General features: G+C 41.4%; 1 protein-coding gene across 2 annotated transcripts in view; it reads left to right on the top strand.

Moving 5' to 3' along the window:
• LOC140354275 (A disintegrin and metalloproteinase with thrombospondin motifs 2-like) overlaps positions 1-25,565 on the top strand; it is a 137,898-nt gene that overhangs the window by 108,247 nt on the left and 4,086 nt on the right. Inside the window, exons 4-22 of one of the 2 annotated variants that reach the window (XM_072439234.1) lie at positions 611-816; positions 10,680-10,763; positions 13,604-13,760; positions 16,040-16,145; positions 16,432-16,575; positions 16,681-16,813; positions 17,311-17,340; positions 18,200-18,313; positions 19,287-19,432; positions 19,739-19,914; positions 20,905-21,038; positions 21,879-22,002; positions 22,382-22,462; positions 22,538-22,701; positions 22,784-22,940; positions 23,034-23,169; positions 23,255-23,462; positions 23,564-23,693; positions 23,773-23,856. In XM_072439234.1, coding sequence (XP_072295335.1) covers positions 611-816; positions 10,680-10,763; positions 13,604-13,760; positions 16,040-16,145; positions 16,432-16,575; positions 16,681-16,813; positions 17,311-17,340; positions 18,200-18,313; positions 19,287-19,432; positions 19,739-19,914; positions 20,905-21,038; positions 21,879-22,002; positions 22,382-22,462; positions 22,538-22,701; positions 22,784-22,940; positions 23,034-23,169; positions 23,255-23,462; positions 23,564-23,693; positions 23,773-23,856 — 2,514 coding nt within the window. The remainder of the gene's footprint in view (positions 1-610; positions 817-10,679; positions 10,764-13,603; positions 13,761-16,039; positions 16,146-16,431; positions 16,576-16,680; positions 16,814-17,310; positions 17,341-18,199; positions 18,314-19,286; positions 19,433-19,738; positions 19,915-20,904; positions 21,039-21,878; positions 22,003-22,381; positions 22,463-22,537; positions 22,702-22,783; positions 22,941-23,033; positions 23,170-23,254; positions 23,463-23,563; positions 23,694-23,772; positions 23,857-25,565) is intronic. The other variant, XM_072439227.1, reaches the window with a different exon arrangement.

The raw sequence follows: 25,565 nt of genomic DNA, 5'->3' as shown, positions 1-25,565 counted from the left end.
CACAGGTTGCGACTGCCAAGCTTAAAAGGAAAACAGGATTGGATTAGATACCTGAAAGCTCTGCTACCTGATTTAGTTTTTCAGTCGCGGTCAAAAACACGCCTTTGATACAATAACAGCACAGTTACCTTGACTGCTTTTATTAATTTATCTCCTGACAGTTATTCTTCTTAAAGTTCATGGGTGGCTGGAGCTTGTCTCTGCCTATTGCTCTTAAATAGGGAACCTTCAGCCTTCAGGACCATTAATCTGTATTCAATTTAACGTTAGAAAACTGCATTTTCTGTTGGTATGAATGCATTTACAAGCTGTTCTCACTTTAGTGTACAGCATACTGCTACATACAGTTACATTTATGATGGTTTGGCTCTATTAAGCTCCACATTTAACCTATAATAAAGTTTCTCATGTCATTAGCATTTTGCCTGACTGTGCGGAGCAGAGTGAGCTGCCCCTGTGTGCAGGAGCGGCGCAGTCCATGTGTTTAGTTTGCACCATCTGCTGCCGCTATAAAGGGAGAAATATTTGGTGGATATGAGTGGATAAGTGACCACATTACTACCACTTATAGCTGTCAGTATGTTGATTGTGGCTTGTGTTGGGATTGCAGGTGCAGACCTGGGGAGCCTGATGGACCTGGAGACCCTGTACCGTGGAGTGGAGCAGAGCATTAACCACACCCGAGCCGGGCGCTCCCGCAGACACACCATGGACCGGGCCTACAACATCGAGGTGCTGCTGGGGGTCGACGACTCCGTGGTGCAGTTTCACGGAAAAGAGCATGTTCAGAAATACCTTCTCACACTCATGAACATAGTAAGTTTGCCTGTCATTTGTTTCCATGTTTATATTTGCTGTAAAGTGTGTTTTTGTGTGACTTGCACAGTGCTCATGGCGCAGCTGCACAGGGAGTGAGAATTCAAACTGTATTTAAACTAGCTCCAGCCTCAAGGGGAACAACATTACAATCACTCTTTCATCCTCATGCATTGTACACTACCAGTCTGAGAAATCTTTTTTTTTGCAGGGCTGACACAGAAAAGTTTTTGCACTTGCATTGATTTATAAAATGCTTCCTGGTTCTCCAGCCTTCACTGTCCAAAAATACAACCTGTTTCAGGAATATTTCTCTGGAATAACATCTGGTCTATAAGTCACAGCAATGTCCACCAAAGAAGACGCTGCTTTAGGGATAATGTACAGTACAGACCAAAGGTTTGGACACACACCACAGAGGGAAGGCAAAAGGGCCGACAAGGGCTCAGCATCTCTGGGAACTCCTTCAAGACGGATGGAAAACCTCCTTCAAGACTGATGGAAGAACATTTCAGGTGACGACCTCTTGAAGCTCATCAAGAGAATGCCAAGAGTGTGCGAAGCAGTATCAAAGCTAAAGGTGGCTCCTTTGAAGAACCTAGAATATAAGACATATTTTCAGTTTTAAGTATATAATTCCACATGTGTTAAAAGAGTTTTGATGCCTTCAGTGTGAATCTACAATTTTCATAGTCATGAAAATAAAGAAAACTCTTTGAATGAGAAGGTGTGTCCAAACATTTGGTCCGTACTGTATATTAAGGAAAATATAAAGTTTTTTGTACTACCAAAATGCTATGCTTTCAGTGATAAAATGTGAGTTCTGTCTGAGGTAAGTCAGTGCGAGGTCACAGAGCACACACACCGCAACATGAATAAGCATCCAATTCTCCCCCGACATATTTTCATCCAGCAATCAGCCGCCAGTAATCCTCCTGCGCTATCTGAATATGATGAGATTTCTTTGTGTGCTTGGGTGTGTGTGCCTGGGTGCGTGTGTTTTGGTTGTGCTGAGTGTCACCGTTCATTGAGCCAGAGCAAGAGGCACCGCCAGCCACACATGGGCCATGTTTGTGCCCCAATTTCTTCCCCTCCAAACGCACTAACTTAAATCTGTGCAAACAAAGTCTGTGATGACACTGTTGCATTCATTTGTTTGCGTAAGGACTCGCTCTGGCATCTCTGGCTCTGCCCCACCTTTCTGCATCAGCTCAGCACAAGAACATTTCCACCTTTTTGGAGATGTTTGTTTGACAATCCTGGAGAGAGGGGAGTATACTCCTCGATGTCGCAGCCCCACATCTAATCTGTAAGGGGAAGGAGTATTTTAAAATCCTGCATTCAGAATAAATTACTGGCAGTCGGATAAACAGAGATAAATAAATAAATGTGCCGCTGCCTCCCACACTTGACATCTGGGCGACTTTCTTCTTGAAAGTTTGCTTTGCTCACTTCAGGAATGGGCTGTGCAGAAGATCCTGCTTTCATTCCGCGCCTGACTCTCTCAGAGCACTTTACATTGTTGCTCCTGCATGACTTGACTGTTTTATACCTCAATGTCACCAACTTTCCAAGTGTGATGCGAACGAAGACGCAGTTTGGTTAAAACGAGTTCTAATTGGACGGCTTGAGCTCACGCGCTGCATTCATGGAAACAAACGGCAAAACCGATATTAAGCACTTTTGTGAGACTGTGTGAGCGCGTTTCTCACACTTCTTTCATGCGATTTTAACCCAAAAAAACAGATGTCTATTTTCAACAATGGCACCTGCTGCTGTCCTCCCAGCTCTCACAGCTCGCACAGTGGCACCTTGGACAATGTTTTTGTGATGAAGACGTTCTAAGCGCACTCACATTTTAGGTAACGTTGTTCCTACTTGATTGGAACTGTTTTCGTATCACATCTAACGCTTATCTTGCTTTTATACACTTGACAACCCAAACGTTAGGCTCTCCTGGTGTTTAGTGATTGCATGATTAGTGATGCAGGGATTTTAGAATACTGAACAATTCAAAACCACTTAATTTATTCTGACTTTATGTGCAACCAAAGGCTCTGTAGATGTGCAAGTGCTTCGTGAAACTCAAGACAGAATTTTGACTTCATAAAATGATTTGTTTCAAGAAAATAGCATATCACTGCTCTCATCTTGTCTTCCTAATGAATGTTTGTCTTCGTTTGTGTCTCTAATAAACTACAGGAGATGAGCAGAGGGTCAGACTTTCTGCACCCACTGAGAAATGAGAGCGAGAGGGGAGAGAGAGAAGGAGAGAACGTTTTTTCACAGCATTTGCAGTGTTAAGATTGGGCCTCATTATTGGGAGGTATTGTGACAGCGTGTAAATTAAACACTGTATGTTAACTAGTACTTTGTGCATTGTTTTACTGATCGAAAATAGTTTTTAAAATAGTTTTTTTCAGGCATTGCACATACTATGGTTGTTACCTCCGCGGCGTCATGGGTTCACGTCCGGGCCTGGGCTGTTTGTCTCGCTTTCCTTTTCACGCTATAACTGTCCTGCCAAATTAAGCCTTTGGGCCAGAGAATTGTGAAGACAGCAGCATATTTAGTAAAACAAAATGTACATTGTGTGGTAGATAATGAACAATAAAAGACAGAGCTGCAAACATCTGCAAATGTCTGCTTGATTTGATGCGGTTCATTGTAAAAGAGCATAATAGCAGAACTTCCTCGTTTAGTTAATTTTACACAAACATTAACACTGTGATCAAATATCGTTAGATTATATGTCATGACAGGCCTGGGTCAGGTTAAGGTTTATGTCTTTTTAGCTCTGAACAAAAATGGGCATGAATGAGAATACATTAGGCCACATGATATAATAAATCAATCCAAAGCATAAATTGTATTTTATTTCGAGGAGGTAGTTTAGATTGCGGTGCCCCACACACATTCCATGTGTAAAAATACACTTGCCTGTGATTGCCCACTTTGCATTATAAATTACAGGTACTCCTCATGCCCTATAAAATGCAAAGTGCTCCATTACAAAGTGGAGGCATATTTCCTGGTGCTCTGCTGGACAATGTTCTGTGTCCAAATGCCAAGCAGAGGTCAGCGTTCAGTGATGGATTCAGAGCCTGAACGTGATCCGTCTGTTCACCTGTGTCTCTCCCATTAACAGAGACCTTTAGAGGAGCTACACTGTGTTAATTACATTCTCGCTGAGCAGAAGTCATCTGCAGCAGCGACGCGTGTTCGGGCAGAATAACCTATTTCATTTTACTGATCGACCGGTGGTTCAATGCACAATGAATTATATTATCAGGCAGATTATTATGACCACCTCCCGACTACCCAGAAAACAAACTTCACTTTGTTCTGGATATCATAGTGTATGAAGGTATATTTACAATAATAACCAGGATGTCTATGAAAATAGGAATACATATCTTGCTGTTATAGCTACAGTAGCTTGTCTGTTGGATGTTGGATCTAACCACAAGGGCCTAAACCTGCCCTCCTACGATAATAAAACAATGATAATATATTTTTTCATAGTCACTAACTACATATAACTACATATAGGTCTACTAGCACCTTGGAGCTGTAACGGTGTGAGGAGCGTGTTAGTACGTGAGCAGAGACTGTCTTCGTTAGTGCTGGGTGGCTGCCTTCATAATTACATGTTGATGCGGTTGTTGTTGAATATCTAATGACTTCTATTTATATGTTACACAAATCATCTGAACCCTTTGGCTCACCTGTGATTACTTTAATTTATTGTTCATAAACATAAATAAATTGAGTTATGATTACTTTGTTAGGGAGTGCATGAAAAGGAATTTCAAGCAGTTTTCCTTTTGTGGTTCATGGAGTAATCTATATATTATGTCACTACGTGATTAAATGAATCACTAAGTGTTACAAGCAAATGAGGCTTCCTCTAATTATCTTCTGCATTATCTTCAACTAAAGTTTTAGATTCTGACTAAAGGCACTTCTCAATGCCTTTCTCCTGTACTTTCAACTCGACGAATACATGGTAAATGGCACTCACGTCACACTTACAGGACAAAGAAAAAACAAAAGTCACGCAAAGTGAAATTTACTATACGCACAGAATAACAGTTAATTTGCAGTTAAACTAACAACACCTCAATATTAAAAATCCATGTAGTTACACATGGCGACATATTTGACTCTCCAACCACCGTTTTTGCTTGTTTCCTTTGGGAAGGCTGCCGGTGTTCACGTGTAGTAGAAAAGGAAAGAAAAAAAGTTCTAAACAACTCAAAGGTGTCTGTTTCTTCACACTCATTCAGAGCACGACAAAGGCTGAACAATAAGGGGAGTAAGTGGGAAAGAAGCAGGAGGAGGAGAGAGTCAAGCCAAGAAGTAGGAGGAGAGAGAGTCAAGGTAAGAAGCAGGAGGAGGAGAGAGTCAGGGCAAGAAGCATGAGGAGGAGAGAGGAGAGAGAGTCAAGGCAAGAAGCAGGAGGAGGAGAGAGGAGAGAGAGTCAAGGCAAGAAGCAGGAGGAGGAGAGAGAGTCAAGGTAAGAAGCAGGAGGAGGAGAGAGGAGAGAGAGTCAGGGCAAGAAGCAGGAGGAGGAGAGAGGAGAGAGAGTCAGGGCAAGAAGCAGGAGGAGGAGAGAGAGTCAGGGCAAGAAGCAGGAGGAGGAGAGAGAGTCAAGGTAAGAAGCAGGAGGAGGAGAGAGGAGAGAGAGTCAGGGCAAGAAGCAGGAGGAGGAGAGAGAGTCAAGGTAAGAAGCAGGAGGAGGAGAGAGGAGAGAGAGTCAAGGCAAGAAGCAGGAGGAGGAGAGAGAGTCAGGGCAAGAAGCAGGAGGAGGAGAGAGGAGAGAGAGTCAGGGCAAGAAGCAGGAGGAGGAGAGAGAGTCAAGGTAAGAAGCAGGAGGAGGAGAGAGAGTCAGGGCAAGAAGCAGGAGGAGGGGAGAGGAGAGAGAGTCAGGGCAAGAAGCAGGAGGAGGAGAGAGAGTCAGGGCAAGAAGCAGGAGGAGGAGAGAGGAGAGAGAGTCAGGGCAAGAAGCAGGAGGAGGAGAGAGAGTCAAGGTAAGAAGCAGGATATTCATGTATATTCAATATTTGGAGTTTCTGTGCTGTAATAGTGGGTCATGCACATACGATTGAGTGGATCTTAAGCAGCCCCTGTGCCCTGCTCTGCCCGGTCCACTTACATAAATGCCGTTGCATGTATCCATTTTTCATTCTGTCCTCATCCGCTCAGGGTTAAGTGACATGGCCCGGCTGCATTATTTATCTGAGAGTAATGATTTGGACCTGCTGACCCCTGTGCCTGCATAGTTTACTACAGGAACAACACAGAGGAACAAACTGTACAAAAATACATTATACTTGTACACTGCTATTAGAAGACAGTATACACTCAAGCAAGGTCATTAGGCCACTCACAGTTTCAGAACGCTAAAGCTAAACACCAATGTACAGAGTTTTGGTTCAATTCATGCAGTGGAGACAAATTAATCTGATAAAAACACAATAAATTTGATGGTTAAAATGATATTGTGTTGTTGACGCCACATTGTGGTCATTGTTGAACTGCTTTTCAAACTTGGCAAGTACAAGTAAACTTGTATCGAAAATAACTAAGCAACACTAAAACGAGAATTGAAACTCGACACACAACAAGTATCAATAGTAAAAAATATATATATATATAAATAATATATATATAATAATAATCACATTAAGACGACAAAATTTGACCCAATATAAAAAAATATCATTTTGGAATGATCTTGAGCTTTATCAGAAAGACCACATTGTATTATATAAAAATATAAAAAAATGCATAATTGATAATGTCAGTTCACTGTCTAAAAAGAGCACTTTTTATTATGATTGTGATAAAGAAATGGATATAGAATATCAGATCTTTGTATTTGTATGGTTACAACACACTGTTTATCATTTTCTATTTTGTATGATTATTTTATTCCGTATTGTTTAAATATAAAACAATGACTTTAACGTTTTTCTTGAATTACATGTATTTGATGACCTTTCACCCTTGGGTGTTTGGCTGGATGAAGCTGACGAAGGCCTAGTGCCCAAGCATTGTTTATTTTGAATAAATTCACATGTTGCATTGAAATGGCAATGGGAGGGTTACATTAGTGACTAAAGTGTAACTGTTCTATTGTATATGTTCTGTGTGGATGGCGGTGTTGGCAGGGCGAGCCTGTAGCCTGCTTCACTATACAAGGTGCCTGTATGCCAACAATACATTAACACATAAAGGTGTGCTCTGAATTCCTGCTTGAGCTCATTAGACGGCAACCAGTAATTACCGGGGTATCACCTGAAGTCAACCAGCCCTAATTGGCCCAAGCGTCGTCATGGAAACGGTCTACCACGGGGGAAGTGACCGACCCAAGTCCGTGTCAAATCATTTCTCACAAACAAACAGTCGCACCCGGGCAACACGGCGCCATGGCTGCGTTGGACTGTCCACGCACGAGCGGCTCAGTCCTGCCAAGACAACGAGGGAGTGAGACAAACATTACACAGCGAGAGACAGGAGCGCCAGCAGGTAGCCAGACCAGATATAAACATCTACTGGCTCAAGAAGGCCTTCGTTTAGGGAGATGACGAGGAAGAAAATGCGAGACAGTCTCTGGTGATACTGGAGTAATTAGCCTTTTTTATGTAGAACTATTTAACTAATGGTGAAGGCTGGATGTGTGATGTAGACAAATGCGTGAGTTTTACCAAGGCTTATATTTGCAAGAACTTATTAAAAAAAAATCTTCTGTTTGCATTTCCAGTACCACTAAAAACGATTTAGTGTCTTGGACTCGACACTGCTGCTGCTGTTTATGCAATTAGAGAAGTGAGTTCTTTAAGTCTTGGAAGTATTTGGATTTTGCGGCTTAAAAGACTTTTTCCTGAAAGTGTTGGTGGATTTCCAACTTCTTTGTGCAATTTTGATTATTGTTAATGTCATCTCCTTGCTGCCAAAAAGAAATATTCAAAACTCAAAAAAAATATTAACTTGGACACAGTAGCTCAACATAGCAATAGCAATATAGCATTACTAATCTTATCTTATCTTAATAACACAGTATTATAATGTAATAGAAGTAAAAAGGTAGTTTAGTACCATCATGAATATACACCCAGCCAACATTACATAGTGGCCCTCATTTGGGTTCTATATGGGCTCACATGGGCTTCCAATATGGGCCCTAAGTGGGTTTGTCCATGGGTTCCATTCAGAGGCCCACATACAATCTAAATGGGGTTTATGTGGGCCCCATTTGAGCTACACAGGCAAAACCCATATAGGCCCTACTACATCTCAAATTGGATGCCTGTGGATTATTAGACTCTTAAACTATTAAAGCTCCACTAGTAGCTGTGAAGAGTTAAACAAATACCACTCAACAGTGTAACGTACTTCTCCTCGTTTAATCCTCAATAAAACAAACGCTCAACATTTATAACCTTAAATGCTAAAAATAACCTTCAATAAAGCCCTCCAGTAAAGAACAACATATTTGTGCAAAGTAACCATGTGCTAAATGCTGAAAATGTCTGAAAAGGGGAGACAAGACCAATGACAGTAGAGCGGGACATCCATGAAGCTCACATGCAGATCCTTTCTGTCCATAACTGTGGTGTAAGATGTGCAATTTCACCTCATTTTCATCTAACAAAAGTGTTTGAATATAGGCTACTGTATTATGTATTTGTCAGTATCTCTAACAGATCAGCTTATTCAGCACATTTCAGGAAACTCTTCTACATCTTCCTGGATTCAGACCCTATTTAGACTTGTAGTGCACTGTACTCTTAACATGCACAAAGTATTTTTTATTTCTGAAAAGTACATACTCATTTTTTATTCTGTTTTGTGTGTTTACTGGTCAGTAAAAAGTTAAAATAATGAATAATATGATATGTATTCGGTATATACATGTCAAGCTGATTTTTTTTGCCCACAGGCTTTATTAGACAGGACAGATGAGTGAGAAATGGGGGATGAGAGAGAAGGGGAGACATGCAGTATATTGTCAGAGTCAGGATTCGAACTCGGACTGCACTTGGAGCATATGTGTGCTGGGCCTTAACCACTCAACCACCGGGCAGCATTGTAAAAGTGATTTTATTGGCCTCACATCCATTTTAACCATGTATAACCCACATATCCCACTTACATCCAACATGGGACCCATACTGAACTACCCAAATGGGGCCCAAGTTGGCAAACCCAAGTGGGGCCTGCTTGGGTTTATCCTTGATTTTTCTTTTTTTCAACTTTGAGTATTTTTCTGCTTTCTTGTTTCTTAGCAGTGCTTTGTCCTCCCTCCAGGCTGAACGGAGCATTTCTCCACTGCCTCCTCTTGTGTGGCTGTGTCTGCTCTGGCCTGTTCCACTGTGTGTGTGTGTGTGTGTGTGCACAGCGTGTCCATCAGCTCTCTCATTATGATTGTCTGTTTTTACATCCCTTTGCCTCATTAAGCACCACACACAGCACACGAAGGACAGCAGCCCTTGACTCCGATGCCAATTTAGACCTTCTCTCTCTCCATCGCGCTGGCGTTGTGTCTGCAGCATTGTCTCTGTGTCTTCTGTGTCACAAATTACCCTGTTTCCTTGCATTAAGCCATTTCTCTCCTTAATGCTATTCTCTTCCCCTTATCCAACCCATCTGTGCTCATGGGAACCCGAGTTCAGTGCGCTCTTTGTTTTTGGGCTAGGCACTGGTGACAGTTGTCCCGATGTCCACTCTCAAAGTAGTCTCCAATGCTTTCACACTAAAAATAATACAATACATTCTGTGTGTCAACACTGTGAGTCCGCACACTTTACCTAAAGTTATAGCTTATTTTTTACTGCTACAGCAACTGTGCAATTCTGTGTCTTCTAGCAACAGAAACATATTTGACTTGTGTTTGTGAGAACTAGATTCTCTGCTGCAGCGTTTCTGAAAGTTTGGTACGTGAGGTCTCCTACAGGTCTAATATTTGCTTAATTTAGAGTCAACTTTATCCACTTTTTTAGTCCTCCTTAGTTTCTTGGTTAGAACTACTGTAGCAATTATGTACCGGTAGTCCAATTTTAGGCTTTTTTTTAGCCATAGTCTAGACTTGAAATAGTCCTGCACAGATCTGGTGGTACTTGGATAGACAAGATTTCAGAATCAAAAAGGTTTTATTGCACTTTTCAATGAACAAAATTCACAAACTAGAAACTTGCTTTGGTGGTAAGTTGCAACATAAAACAATCAATAATAATAGTATGTATAAAAATAAAATAGGCTTGAATACAACATATTTACAGCAAAATCAAAACAACAGTGCAAACTAGTAGTACATATAAATAATGATAATGATTATGATGAAATGGATTAAGTCAGTAATGATTAAAACAGTTATTGTTTCTTGTTAAATTGTTGTTAGGCCATATTTGTTACCAAATTGAACTGAAAATATTTAGTAACTTGGATCTCAACTATAACTTCATTCAGCATAAGCCTTTTTTCTGTGGCACACACTCTGCCACAAGAGGTGGGCAGTATATCGAAATGTAGATAATATTGTGTATGTCTTTTTGAAGAAATACACATTCTGAATATCCAGGTTTATCATTAAAGTAACAAACGACAAAAAGAGCTAATTATAAATACCTTTTATTTTGTAAAACTTTTGAAATGTCTGTACGGTTTATCACAAAAGTGCAGAAATCAGGATGCTCCAAAAATATATAAAGATATAATTTGTTGTCAATATCGCTTACCCCTTTTAGTCGCCCATCTTTGCAGTTAGAACTCGTACTAGACTTTGGCTTTGATTTGCACTTGGGATTGACTTATAAAACGGAACTTAATTTCATGAATCTTTTCCCTTGTATCTCCAGGTGAACGAGATCTACCACGACCAGTCTCTGGGAGCCAAAATCAACGTGGTCCTGGTGCGAATCATCATGTTGGGCTACGGCAAGGTAAGGGTTGTTCTTGGAAAGTGGATGTCCCTGTCTCAGCAGCACTAACTGACAATCCTTTTCTCTACAGTAAGCACAGGCCAGAGTCGCACACATAAACAAACACAAGCATGCGCTCATCAACACGCACTGATGCCCCCGGCCTGTTATTCCAGTGGACTGAGCAAAAGAGGAACTAAAAGCATGCAGCGTCCCAGGGGAATGTTTTAGAGTCGCACGCATTCACAGTTCAGCACCAAAGCGAGCGCACACAGAAAACTCCTGTCCGTTATGCAGTCTGCCGGCTTCTTCTTCCCTGTCGGCTGCAGCAGTGAATCATGGGAAGTCCAGGCGAAGATAAACAATCAATGATAGCCTTCCCTCATTCAGAAACAGGCAGGGGCAGCAGCCATTCTTCTACTTCACTGTAACTCAATCTCTCTGTGCAGAGGGAAGCGGGAGAGTATGAAAACGATGGGAAACCCCAAAGAACGATACATTTTATAACTCTGTAGATTGGGCTGTTGTGATACAAAAGGTTGCATTAAAGCCACAATGACCTTAATAGTGATGGTAGAATATGCTGCTAATGCTACATAGTGCAGATGTTCTTCACAAAGTTTACGTGACATTAACACTTCTTTACTCTGCGGTCAAAAGAGTCAGGATGCTTTGTCTTCATCAAATTTGGGATATGTTTTTTTATTATTTTGTTATTTTCCCTTGTTAAGAATCCAGAGAAACCGATGGCTGATATGGCTGATATTTTTTGGCTGATATGTAGGGACAATATTTTTGTTAAGCGTTCAAATAAAACTTCTAAGGTTTTCCTTTGTAAAAATCTTAGAACAGAAAAAGACTCAATTGCTAAAAAACAATTAAAATTAAAATGCTTGTAACGTAAAAACCTATTGAGGCAAAAGTTAAAAAGCTGTCAGAAATGGCCCAAGGCTCCCTGTTTGGTTATTTACTTAATGTCCTTTATTTGCTACAAGGGACGAGCCAATGCACACACTTCACAGTTGTGTCTTCATCGAGGCAGAAGCTTCTTCTAGGCTGCTGCTTGGCCCACACTACATATCGGCCTCTGCTGAAGATTTAAGGCTAATAGCAAATATGCTGAAAAGTGCAAATATGGACTTGAGGTATTGGTCTATCTTTCAATACAGGAGCAGACAAGGCAGTGTGGCTCAACTAAATATATAAAACCGGATGTATTACCAGTGGCGTGCGGTCAGGGCAATCAAAGGCAATCAATGATTCACCAATGAAATCTCAAATTAAAGTGTGTCACAACTATATTTAAATTGGTACAAAATACATCCAAATAAGACCGTTTTACCCTCACTTCTGCTGCTGAAGCTTGGCTGAAAGTCACTGTGTGTTTTAGTGGCCTCTACAGGTCACTTTGCAGAACTACAGGAAGCTTGGTTGTTCTTCTCCTATCCCTTTTCATGCTCCGCTCTGCAATATGAACTGTTAGAACCAGAGTTGACAGCAGCTTGTCTTTGTCTTGTCTTGGATGTTTGCAGATTGTGCGTATCTGAGCATGTGCAGAGGAGAAGTAAAGCAAGAGCAGCGCCAGGTTTCAACAAGAGACTTTGTTTGTTGCTAAGGCTATGTCAACGTTTCTAATGATTGCATGTTAAAAAAGAAATGCAGGCATTATCTTAATAAGTTGTGTAATGAATCGATCGTTGAATTGAGAATATTCAATCCTTCCAGCAGCTTTAGCAGATAACGTAGTATAGCTCAGTAGGATAGACATTTGCACTTCATGAGGGAGAGTTGGGTTCAAGTATTTTTTTTCCCCACTTTTCCGTGCAAATGTTATTCACAAAATATTGATGAACACACAAGTCTGCTGCCCATCCACAACAGTCACCGCACGCCACTGTGTATTACATACTAGTACTGGCCTTATGCTCTCCTTGTGGGTTTTGGATATTATTGAAGCGCAGTACAAGAACCTTTCATGCTGCTTTATCCTTATCTCTCTTCCTCTCTGTGTTCACGGTCGCGCCTGAGCATCGATACGCACTCACTCCCACATTGGTCATTCTGGACCAGCCCCGATGCTGCTCCAGCCAAAGCTCGCGGCTGTCCATCATCCCCAATTACCGTGGCAACAGAGCTGCACCCAGACAGCCTGCCGATTGGCTGTGTGACCCTGAATGCAGGCACACACAGGCACATGCACACTTAAAACATGAGGAAACACATACAAGCAATCTTTTTTAGAGATCATAAAAAATGAAACATGGAGAAAGCACCTGATGCGCGAGATACGTACACGTGTAAAGAGCGCAGTGTGTCTAAGGGGCTTTTGCGGCGCATTCGCACTCCATCATGTGTGCAGAGGCAGGCCATATGTTTCTGCTGCAGCAAACCACGCACACGCCTCTTGTGTTGTGCATGTGTAAAAAGAGCAGGAAAAGGATGGAAAAACTAAGAGATGTAGAAATATGGAGGGTAGAAAAGTGTGTTGGGCTTATAACAAGTACGACCAAGGTGAAAGGAAGGACTTCAGAGGCATTGCGATGTATTATGCATTTAATTAAAAGTAAACATTTTCTCATTGGTTGTGTTTTGGAGTAGGGGTGCGTGGCTCAAAGGCGCACGCTGTTAGTTTTTCATGTTCAATATTTAAATCAAGCGTTTCAATGCATTCTTTGTGCATTTGTATCAGTTCTTCTGCTTGTTGTTGTCTGTAAACCTCAGCAGTTGTGGGATGAGGTGATGAAGTTGCACACTGTGACACTGCCCCCTACAGGGAAGAGATGAGCATTGTAACAACAGTGTCTGATGTGCACACAGATTGACTCAGTTTCATTATTCGTGTTTGTGCGTGTCTTTTCCAGTCGATGGATTTGATTGAACTGGGAAACCCGTCTCAGAGCCTGGAGAATGTGTGTAAATGGGCTTTTCTGCAGCAGAAGCAGGACACGGGCGACGCAGAGTACCACGACCACGCTATATTTCTCACACGACAGGAGTTTGGTCCCACCGGCATGCAAGGTATGACAAAATATACAAGAAAGAATACAGTTTATTTTTGTGTTGTGTTTTCACTATACTAAGATTTAAACCTCGATTTTCGATATTAAGGAATAGGCTCGATACTGAATAACGATTTCAATACTACAATGATAGCAAAAACACACTTTTTTTTAACACAAAATAATAGTACTGTCTTTATGTTGGCATGGAATCTTATGCTAGATAACAGCCAAGATTATTCTAAAACTGTAGTATCTTTAAGTATTTTTTGTTATTTCCTTTTTGCACGCATATAACAACAAAAACGATACAGGTGATTTTTTTTTTAAGTAGGGGAAGGAAGAGACAAAACCCCCAAAAGGGCTCACAGTATATTGAGGCCTCAGCCTACTGAATCTGTACATTATCTGTAGATAAAAATGACATATACTCACGTGCAAGTTTAATAACTATTACGTAAAACAAACCTTAATGAAATATCAACCCTTTCTTAAATGACATTTCTGATATGTTGTCACTAGTCAAATGTGAATCATTCGCATTTTTGAACATATGATTTTGACAAATATTGTATCAATTAATCTTTGCATTTGTTTTAAAGTAAAATGTGAAGTGTTCAGGAATTGTAAACAAATTTGTATATATTAATATTGTGCATTTTAAGTTTGATAGATACATTTGCAGAAGATGTTCAATATGTTGCCATTTGAACAATTTGCTTTTACACAATCAATATTTTGTTCAGTAGATCGAAAAGTATCTATTTCAATGCTAGCTTTATTGATTAGATCTGAATTTCAATACTTTTGAAACCCTACTTACAGCACACGCACACATGCCCCACCATTCAAACTCAAGTTATTTCAATAAACAGCTCTGCCTCTTCAAACAAACAACATCATTTCATCTTCATGATCTCATTTGCATAACATATATCAAGAGCACAACATGTAAACCTAAAACACAGTGTGTATGTATATTGGAGACATAAAAAGTATAAACTGGCATCCAAACGCAGAGGCCTGAGAGTGCATTGCCTGTGGTTTGGTGGTTGGTGGTTTGGCTGTGCAGTAGAGTGCAGGCTAACAGTCAGACTCTGGGGACCGGCCTCTAAAGGCAGTGGCCAGCCTCTCCAGAAGCCCTTCAGCTGCCCTTGGGCTCAGCCTTCAGCGGCTCCAAATCAATAGACGAGCAGGGCCAGGCCACAGCGCCACAATTAAGGCCAACGCGGGACGGACGAGCACACGGGGAGCTGGAGATTGGCATACGGGGGCCAAGGGTGGCGCTCAGGGTCAGATGTAAACACAGCAGCCCCCACACATTTGTAACACTGTGTTTTATAAATGAGTGTGTGAGACAAGGCAGACTGTCTGATACTGTCTACTCTGAGGCCAATTAAAGGTAATCAATATCAGGCGCAGTGATTGACATGATGGACACTTCTGCAGTACATGTACAGAGAGTTGGACTAATTGGGTCTTTAAATGCATTTATATATTCATTAAAATGTTGCTTCAAACTAATAATTGTCGTCTGTTGTGTTCACATGACTTCACAACACACTAGGCTGCCCATAATTTAACATTGCGCTGAAGGATAGGTCAGAATTCTATGGTATTATATGTGAAAATGCAAAAGTTTGACCTGATTTAGGGCTGGCAATAAGCCAAAAGATAATAATATAACGGTTTTGTGGGGAAATCCTCTATTTTTTAACGAAATATCCAAACTACAAATCCACACATGTTGAATCTTATCATTAGTTGTTTGGGATTGGCTCCACAAATGTGCCGTATTAATCTCAGGCATTTAAAGTCCTTTTGTCTGTCACATCTTTGTGGTTGAATAATGGCACCAGTATTTCACGTTTCTTTATTTGTGCTAACAGGAAAGGCATTGAACTTTGTGTCTGTTTTTTAGAAATGAATGAACCATAAACCAGGTCAACAAATCTGCAATCGGACATCTTAAAACTGAAATCCCACCATATCATTCAGACCTGACCCGCAGCTCAATTTTAAACAAAAGGGATTATTTTTTCACTTTGGCTTCAGAAGGTGGTGCCTCAGTGATGCGAAGGCTGAAAGGACGTTGAGCCATTAATTAATATGCCAAGTTAATAATATTCTGTTACAATGTTTATGGAGTTTCAGTTAGTAGTTAATTAAGTTAAGGTGAACACATCCTATTAGCTACATAAATTCAAAACAATGTAAATAAATGAATACAGTAACTGTTTTTGTATGACACTTAAACCAAGTGAAACCGTGGCCATGACAGACGGTGTTTGTGCTCAGGTTACGCCCCAGTGACTGGCATGTGCCATCCTGTGAGGAGCTGCACTTTGAACCACGAGGACGGCTTTTCCTCCGCCTTTGTGGTGGCACATGAGACTGGACATGTGTAAGTAGCACTCATGCAATAAAGCAACATACAACACAACTAACAACAACAACAACACAAGTAAACACTAGTGATTTACAAATGGTCACATGAAACAAGATCTGATGAGAAATCACAACGTCTTTTCCTTTTCCTTTGTTTGTTCTGTTTTCTCCACCCACACAATCCCAATCTGTCTGGCCTCATCTGACTCTTCCATCTCTCTTTCTTTCTTTCCCTCTCTCTCTCTCTCTCTCTCCCCCCCTCTCCCCCACTCCCTCCCTCCCTCCCTCCCTGGTGTACTCAGATTGGGGATGGAGCATGATGGCCAGGGGAACCGCTGTGGGGACGAGGTGCACATGGGCAGCATCATGGCGCCGCTGGTGCAAGCCGCCTTCCACCGCTTCCACTGGTCCAGATGTAGCATGCAGGAGCTGGGGCGATACCTACAGTGAGTCACACACACTTTCCCCAAAATAATGTGTTATGTAAAGTATTCTACACTTTACTTGTTGTTGAAGCACTGGGCTTATAGATACCACTCTTCTTTTCTCAGTTCCTACGACTGTCTTCGTGACGACCCCTTTGACCACAACTGGCCGTCTCTGCCTCAACTCCCGGGTTTGCACTACTCCATGAATGAACAGTGTCGCTTCGACTTCGGTGTGGGCTACACCATGTGCACCGCGGTAAGAGATCCTCTACAGTCTGACCACATTTACCATGTGCAGCTAGACCATGAGCTCCACTTAGCTGAGACTGCTTCACACTTTAGGGCAAGTTCAGTTCAGTCTTACAAAAGCACAAAGTATATTGTTGACAGAAGGGGCAAGCTCTACTCAGTTATTCACATTTCTGTGATGTCTTCTGCTTCTCTCTCACGGCCACTGGTGGGATTGACATCTGTTTAAAAGCAGGTAATTTGGCTTTGATAGTTCTCACTTACACTGTAACTGAGGCTACATTTAAGTTTCATCCACAGTGCCTTCACATGATCCTGTCACAATTTGTATGTTTAGGAAATCCAGAGTAATTGTCACAGAGTAGTATGTGAGTGTAGTTTATCTTGTGTCTGTCTGATTGTGAAGCCACTGTGGCTCTTTGCTGTAGAGGGGTTGTTGCTTGATGAGACTTTGCTCACGTTGCTAGTTATCCTTCATTCTTTTGTCAAACCCACTCCCTTCAGCTACAAAAGGCGGGCCAATCAGGAACACAGGTAAGGTAACCACACCTCCCCAACATGTGTTTCTGTGTCTGTGTGTGACTTATTTTGGTGCAGTATCTTAATCAGTTCGGCCATTTCATATTGTGGACATCAGGCTGAAGGATTCTCAAACAACAACTTTGGCAACAGTCACAAAACTCTTGTTTTATGTCGGTTTTTCCTATTATTACAGGATAAGTCTTTAGTGCACAGCTGAAAAGAGCTCCTTGTTGTATTGGGAGCCTTGAAGAGCAAACATATGTACATAGAACATCCATTGTTACTCTGTTCTACTACAGCATCCTCCAGTCTGATGTCACCTGTACCTGCACCTACCACAGTCAAGTCATTTATTGTAACTTGGCGTTTGACCACTAGAGGTCACTCGGGGTCATCACAAGTAGGGCAGAATGTTTTAAATGGAGGGCACTGGACTGTGTGTCGACATGTGCACTCCTCATCAACGGGTTTTATCAGACACACAAGACAATTTGATCCTTTTCCAGTGTCCAGGGGCATTTTGGTGGTCAGACAGGCCTTACTTTTAGCTTTTGGAACTTACTGGCCTCCACCCTGTAACTTGCCCCGTGACCTGATCATCTGAAACGTGTGTTGTTGTGGAAGTGATCCCTGGCTGAGTTTGCATGAATGGTCTGTGTTTGTGGAGCGTCGTGCACAGTGACTCAGTGAAGGGTTGGTGTTTCTGTCAGTATAACTTGCTTATTGTTGTGGAATCCCTATTTTCATCTATTTTTATTTTCTATTTTCAGTGTTGACTCATTCAGGCTGTAATGATTAATGATTATTCTAGAGCTCAGACCGGTGCCTTCAGTGGAGAGTTTTTGACCAGGGCCTTTTCTGTGCTCTGCAGTATCGCACCTTTGACCCATGTAAGCAGCTGTGGTGCAGCCACCCAGACAATCCCTTCTTCTGCAAGACCAAGAAAGGACCACCCATCGACGGCACCATGTGTGGAAATGGCAAGGTACTCACAGAACACCAGAGATTATACGGCATTATCTTCCAGGAGACACTTTTTTGCTCCCTTCTGTATCATTTTTGGTTATTTTTATTAGGGCATTGTCGATTTGGAAAAAATATAAAATTGCAATTTCAATTTGATTTGCAAATTATGTTTTAATTATTGGATTCTGTTCACATTTTAAACATGCAAAATTGATTTTTGAGCTTGTAACCATGTTCATCAAAAACATACCTATTGCATTTAGCTTCATTCCCGCTAGTTTGATGAATCATAGAGAGTTCCTTCCCCTCCAAGCATCAAAAACACTAAACAGTCTTAATCCCCTCGATAACTGATGTTTTCTCAATCTGTGACGTGGATCTGAGAATCTTCTCTGCTGGTTTTTAAGTCCATACATCGTCGCCAGACTCGTTCTCCAAATTTCTCCCGTCTAATCACGATCAGTTCAACTGCATGCTGAGACCTGGAAGTGAGAAGCCAGCTTGAAATGCATTGAAATGTTATCCTTAAGCGGTGTGTAATTCCCTCTGCAGCCAGTAGAAAAACTGCAGAGGTCCAAATGTGATTTGTTTTGTCCTAAAACAAGAGATGCCAAACTAAAGGTACTCAATAGCATATTTAAAGGCTGATAACAATACAAATAAGGCATAATATTTGTCCTTTAAACAGGGACAGATTTGAACAGAAAAAAATGAATAATATATATAATACAATAAATAATAAAAACAGAATAAAACAGGATATTTTGTTGTTTGTCTTTGCCATTTCCTACTTTGTCCATTCAATTTGCAATTTTGATTTGATTGGGATTAATCTTGCAACATTATTTAGGATCCTTGTTTAGTTTGTTTAGTCCTGCATGGTGTACTAATACCGTTTAAGTATTTTTATGACTACATTTTGATGAAAGTGAAATATTTAAGTGATTTAAAGTGCCTTGACTCTTAAAGTGGTTTCCTCCTGTGTTTGCCAGCACTGTTTTAAAGGTCACTGCATCTGGTTGACCCCTGACATCATCAAACAAGATGGAAATTGGGGTTTGTGGAGCCAGTTTGGACAGTGCTCTCGGACCTGTGGAGGAGGAGTACAGTTTCGCACACGCGACTGTGACAATCCCAGGTAACAAATGATATCAAACATTTTGACAAAATACCAAAGATTTGCTGGGTGGAATTCACGACATTAAGTGCATCTCAGTTCAGGACACCATTGCTCAATGCCATGTTCACGTAATAGTTTAGCACTTGTATAATTCCTATTTATGACTTCAGTTACATTATATATCTTTATAGTAAATATAGACATCTGCGAGACTCACTTCAGGGTCTTCGAATTCAACCTTAACAAGTTATAAAAGCAAAATACTTTGAAAGTGAGTGAACACCTTGTACTGCATTGTAATCCTGTATTTTATGCAAATTCCAGACCAGCCAACGGAGGGCGCACTTGTGTGGGCGCCACGTACCAGTTCCAGATGTGCCACAGCGAGGAATGCGAGGACATCTACAGCGACCCGCGAGAGGAGCAGTGCCACGCCTGGGACCCACGCTTTGATCTCCATAGCAACATACACCAATGGCTGCCTTATGAACACCCAGACAGTAAGCAAACACCTACACATGGAGTTTGTGCAGAAACAAGAGACGAAGTAAAGATCCCCTTCGGAAGTAGTTAATTCAAATTATAGCCCAAAAGTAAACATATAATTTTGGACGCGGTTGGGTTTTATAGTGTTACAGATTTAGCTAGAGGTCTGTTTTAGTCATTGACATCTGGTTGTCCTGCTTTGAGGTGAGTCAACGCCCTCGTATAAAACATATTATGTCTTTGAACTTGGTGTTCCTCTCCTCAGTCGGATATTGGCTCAGAGATGTTGTTTGACCAGCTGTTTGATTGAAGAGTCATTTTCTTATAGAGTATGAAATCATTATCCATTTAAAGGGCAGCCCCTGAGAAAAGTACAGCGCTGTCTGTGTCTAATCACACGTCACACTGCATGCACTTCACAAACAGCGTGCTAAATTGTTATCTCTTTTATCATGTTGAAATGTTTTCTCTGCTGCGTGCGGCGTGTGGTGCATGCAGCGATGTGCACGAGCGCCAGACAGTTCCTGCTCCGAGTGTGAAATTGTACAATTTGTTTAGAGAGGGTGACACCATTTTGTCTGTGTTTAGGTCTCACTGTGTCAACACAAAAACAGCCTTCTTGGTCTGCGGCTCAGTGAGAGCCTTGTTAGTGGTTCTGCCACATTAGAGCTTTTAATGCAGATGCCTGTTTATTTAACCAGTTTGACACGAGCTAGAACTGCCCTTCTGAATGAATTGCGTCTTTATCTGGATTTTTAGGGAAATCATTGCATTTTTACTGCAAATATTTTCATCAAAGGTATCCACAGCTAAAATATAAGATATTACACTATATTGAGTTATGACTTATTGTCAGCTGATAAAGAAATAATTTAAATAATGTGGCTCATAGGCTTTACATGATGTTTGATCTCTTAAGTGTTTATAGAGCTTTTACTCTAGTCACGTAGAGACAAAAGTGTGCATCTTGAGTCAATAACAGTTCATATTGTTGTGTTTTGTAGCTAACAAACGCTGCCACTTACATTGCCAATCGAAGGAGACTCGTGACGTGGTCTTCATGCAGAGGATGGCGCTGGACGGGACGCGCTGCTCCTACAAAGACCCTCACAGTGTGTGCGTGAGAGGGGAGTGCGAGGTCAGTCTCTACGACACACAACTGGATTCATTCATTGTCACTTTTTCACATTAATATTGTTACCAGGGCAGGACAGAAGTACTTCAGAATGTACTCGACTTATCATGTAATTAAAGGTGCACTGTGTAACATTCTCTGGTGGACGGTTGGCAACCTGCTTGTCTCTAAGGAGATGTTATAGCTTTGACTGAAAGGTCCAATGATATGGCATTACATTTATCTATCTCTAAGAAGATAAGCAAATGAGGTCAGATCTGTGGAGTTAGCAGCTGTAAGATTGATTTTATTCTTAAACAAATTAAGTGTTAAGCCGAGTAGTTTTTAGCAATAAAAACTTGTAATTTATTAAATAAAATATACTTTCATAAATAAAGCAAAAGATAGCACAGAATCATTTGTACAAAATATGTTTTGATGCCATGCAGTGCAACATTCCAGGCAAAGCAAATACATGTCCATGGAGTCAAGCAGCTGCAGACCCCCATTTGGGAAAGTTACTTAGTGCAGCTTTAAGTACTCCGTAACATGGTGAAATATAGACATACATTTTTTGAGAAAGACTACTTCATTTTACGATTTTTTGAAACCAATTAAAACTTAAGAAAGAACAAAATATTCTTACTATAGTCTCTCTTTTTAAGACCTGGAAGATGTGTTTGAATGGGAAAAAGTCCTCATAATGTTGATAATAACAGGAAGCTGAAACCCATGGATAGTCTCCTTTTTTGGAGTGCATTTGAAACTTTTTTAAATTGTAACACATCGATAAATACTGTTACAAAGGCTCACTTAGTAATCCAGAGTAAATATTAGTCAATAACCGTGTCTCTGGTTGTACAGAAAGTGGGCTGTGACGGCGTGGTGGGTTCATCGAAACAAGAGGACAAGTGTGGAGTGTGTGGAGGAGACAACTCGAGCTGCAAAACATTCAAAGACACCATCACCCGCACCACCAAGAAACAGGGTACGTCACCTCCAACGCTTCAACATACAAGTAGCATTAACAAGGCTCAAACAGCAATGTGCATCTTTAGCTCAATGCTGCCCTCTAAAGGAGTTTTTAAACTGCCCAAACCATGCAGAGCTTTCCAGCAGTTTTTAACACATGTTGTGTATTGCCAATAGCTTACATCAAGGTTGAGGTTGGAAAATACCACATTTTTAAAAAACAGTTACTGTAGTTTACCAAGAAGAAAGCCAAGATTGGATGGATTTCAGTCATGAAGCAGGATTATTTTGTAATCACGAGTAAGAAGGTTTTCCTGGAAAAGCTGTTGCTGTTACTCAGAAAACTGCGAGGCGAGCTTTAATGATGTCATAAAACCGATCTGTATTTCATTTAGGTTTCCTTAAAGTCCTTGAGGTCCCGCGAGGAGCAAGGCACTTGTTGATTCAGGAGCTCAAAGCTGCTCCACACACTTTAGGTTTGTACAACGTTCGATTAAATCTGATTTTATCCTGTTTTTTGTAAGGTTATTAATCCAACTTTATTTCATCAGCTGTGAAAAATGTGGCATCAGGGCTGTTCTTTTTAAATGGAGAGAGTGATAACCCTGAAACCCGCTCACTCATTGAGAAGGGGGTGGAGTGGGAGTATGAGAACGACAATGGCAAAGAGACACTTCAGTCCACTGGCCCTCTCAGACATGGAGTCCTCATTATGGTAAAAGAAAAAACATATATGTCTGTCTTTACTTACCGTAGGTGTAAAATCATATCTGTACAACTGTTGAACTTGTTTTCAGGTAAAGCTGCAGGGAGACGAGGATGTGAACTTGTCGTACAAGTACATGATGAACATGGACAGCAACAGTGCCATTCAGAACAACATGCTGGTGGAGGACAGTGCTTATGAGTGGGCGCCCAAGAAATGGTCTTACTGCTCCAAGCCATGTGGTGGAGGTACAGGAAAATAAAGAATAGTATATTAAAATGTTGCAAATCCTGTTCATCAGCTGAAGACTTAAGTATATTTGTAAAATGGGTCTGTTTCAGGAAAACAGTATCTGCGTTACGGATGCAGAAGGATAGTTGACAGTAAAATGGTCCACAAAAGCTTCTGCAACAAGTCCAATCGGAAACCTATTGGAGATGTTCGAGACTGCAACCCCAAGCCCTGCCCTCCACCAATGTAAGCTTACCTTAAAGACCTCGTTTTGAAAATGATTTTCTCCTTATTTTTATTGTGTGTTTTTCTTCTCTTTGTGATGCTATAGTTGGGTGTCAGGAGAGTGGCAGAACTGCAGTAAGCCGTGTGGAAAGACAGGTTTGCAGGTGCGCTCCGTCAGCTGTGTCCAGCCTTCAGAAGATAACACCACCCGCTCCATCCACAATAAGCACTGTAACGACGACCGGCCCGAGTCCCGCCAGCCCTGCAACCGGCATGCCTGCCCCACCCAGTGGAGAGTCGGACCCTGGACACAGGTCAGGAAACTCAGAAGGGCCCATTCAACATAGTGGAGTGTGTTAGTGTGTCGGCTTTGATAAGCTTTAATATACAATAATCATTTCTTTCTGTGTTTTAGTGCTCAGTGACATGTGGCAATGGGACGCAGCAGAGGCAGGCTCTATGTCACACGCGGGACAACACCATCGGCCTCTGTCTGGACAGTAAACCGGACACCATCAGAATCTGTCGCATGGACCCATGTCCCAGTGAGTGCTTTCTCGTGAAAAAAATATATAATAAACATACTCCATATTTTCCAAATACTAATAAACGTTGTCATTGCAGAGGGCCCCTCGGACCTCAACAAGAATGGCAACATGCTGATCCAGTTTCTGTCCAGACCCAACCATTACCCAAAGATCTCCTCACGTAAAACGTCCCTCTATAGTAGCCAGCCTGGTCTCCACGGCAGCATGTGTGTGCTGTGGGTGCTGCCGCTCTCTGTCCTCCTGTCTCTGCCGGGCCCCCGACTGGCCCCCTGACCCCTCTGCGCTGGTGCCTGTGGCCCCGGGCTTCTCTTTTGGTGGAGGGGATGTAGTGTCTCTCTCTGTGTGTGAGACGGCTCTAACTGGGGGAGGTCTCCTGTATGTGCTCTGTCTCTCTCTCTCTTTCTCTCTCCTCTGTGGAGCATTGTGTTGTAACCGCTGGCCAGTCGAACACTCAAAAGATCAACTAAATATTTGACGCCTAACAAATATTTCAGTGGAAGGGCAAACCGGTTTTCTTGACACTGTGCGTGTCGGAGAGCTGTTCAGTCTGCAGGGCCGCCTCTGCATTTGGTGGCCATGTTTTGCGCAAGCTAGCTGCGTATTGTTCTGGGTTACCACTCCTGAGATGCAGTGTGCTTGTTTCTTTTTGTAGCGCACTGTTATTATGGGGAGAAAACAGATGTGAAAATAACCAGATAAAGGTATATAAATATCTATATAAAAAGATTAAAAAATATGAAAGCTTTATTGTGAATGTGATCTTGTCACAATGAGGACACCTTTGCTAAAGTGCTCATCTGACATCCTGGTTCCATTGGGACGAGAATGGCTCATGCTACATTCCATTCTCAGTTGATGGGAACTCAGCACAGGGACAGGAAGTGACACGCGTAAACCTGAGATTGGGGAGAACTGTGAGGTGATGACTGAAAAGATACAAACACAGGGTAGTCTGACCCATTTCACCTCATCTGCCATCTCTCTTTGACTGTTATACTAAAGTTCAATAAATGCAGCTTATTTGTGCTTGCAGACTTTAAACAAATACATCTATAAATATATTTGTATTTATATAAATATATATACCTATAAATCTAAATCTATATATGAGTAACAATAATATTAATAATGTTTTACCATGAATAAGCTGTAGCTTATTTGCCTAAAACCTTTGGACTGCTATTGATCGCTTAGATCCTTGACTGTTATGTGTATTTTTTAATTGATTTTACATAAGTACAGATGAATATTTAATAATGGTTTAAAGTGTTTCCGGGGAAGAGGGAGGAAGAAAATATTATGCAGGACTTGGTCAGTTAGTTGCCTCTCCATTCTCTCAGATGGATCAGTGGTTTACTGTCGCTTCTTGTTTATTTTTCTCAGTTTTGTTACATTTCTTTGAAGTTAGGATCATGTTTTGTCATGCACATTTGCCTCCATCACCTCAGTGCGCGTGCAGTGGGTGAGATTTGTGTTTCTCTACACGGGTGCAGGCCAAATCGAATGGGTGTCCCTGAGTGTGCGTTGTGTGCGTCTAACTTCATCTTTGGGCTCTTATACATTTGCGGTCAGACACAGAAATACCTCATAAACTTTTCTTTGAGCGTGTCCGATGGTCTCATTTTACTTTGATGAACATTAACCACATGAACAATGCCTTATCTTGGATTGAATGTAACGGCATTTTATCTGTGAAAGAGGTGGCTTTACTCATACAAAGTTTTGCTCGGATTAGAGGCAGCTTCAACTTTACAAACACACCGCCAACCATCGAACCTGACGTTGGGCCAAAGTCCGACTGCTGAGAAGGCCTAGGATATAGACACTTAAAACACTTCAGACTTGTCATTGTATTGTGATCACATATTT

The sequence above is a fragment of the Eucyclogobius newberryi genome, unplaced genomic scaffold (genome assembly GCF_026437365.1).
Source record: "Eucyclogobius newberryi isolate DKJ021-1_F unplaced genomic scaffold, fEucNew1.0.hap1 SCAF_11, whole genome shotgun sequence".
Classification (NCBI taxonomy): domain Eukaryota; kingdom Metazoa; phylum Chordata; class Actinopteri; order Gobiiformes; family Gobiidae; genus Eucyclogobius; species Eucyclogobius newberryi.
This window is presented reverse-complemented; position numbering and strand designations above follow the sequence as displayed.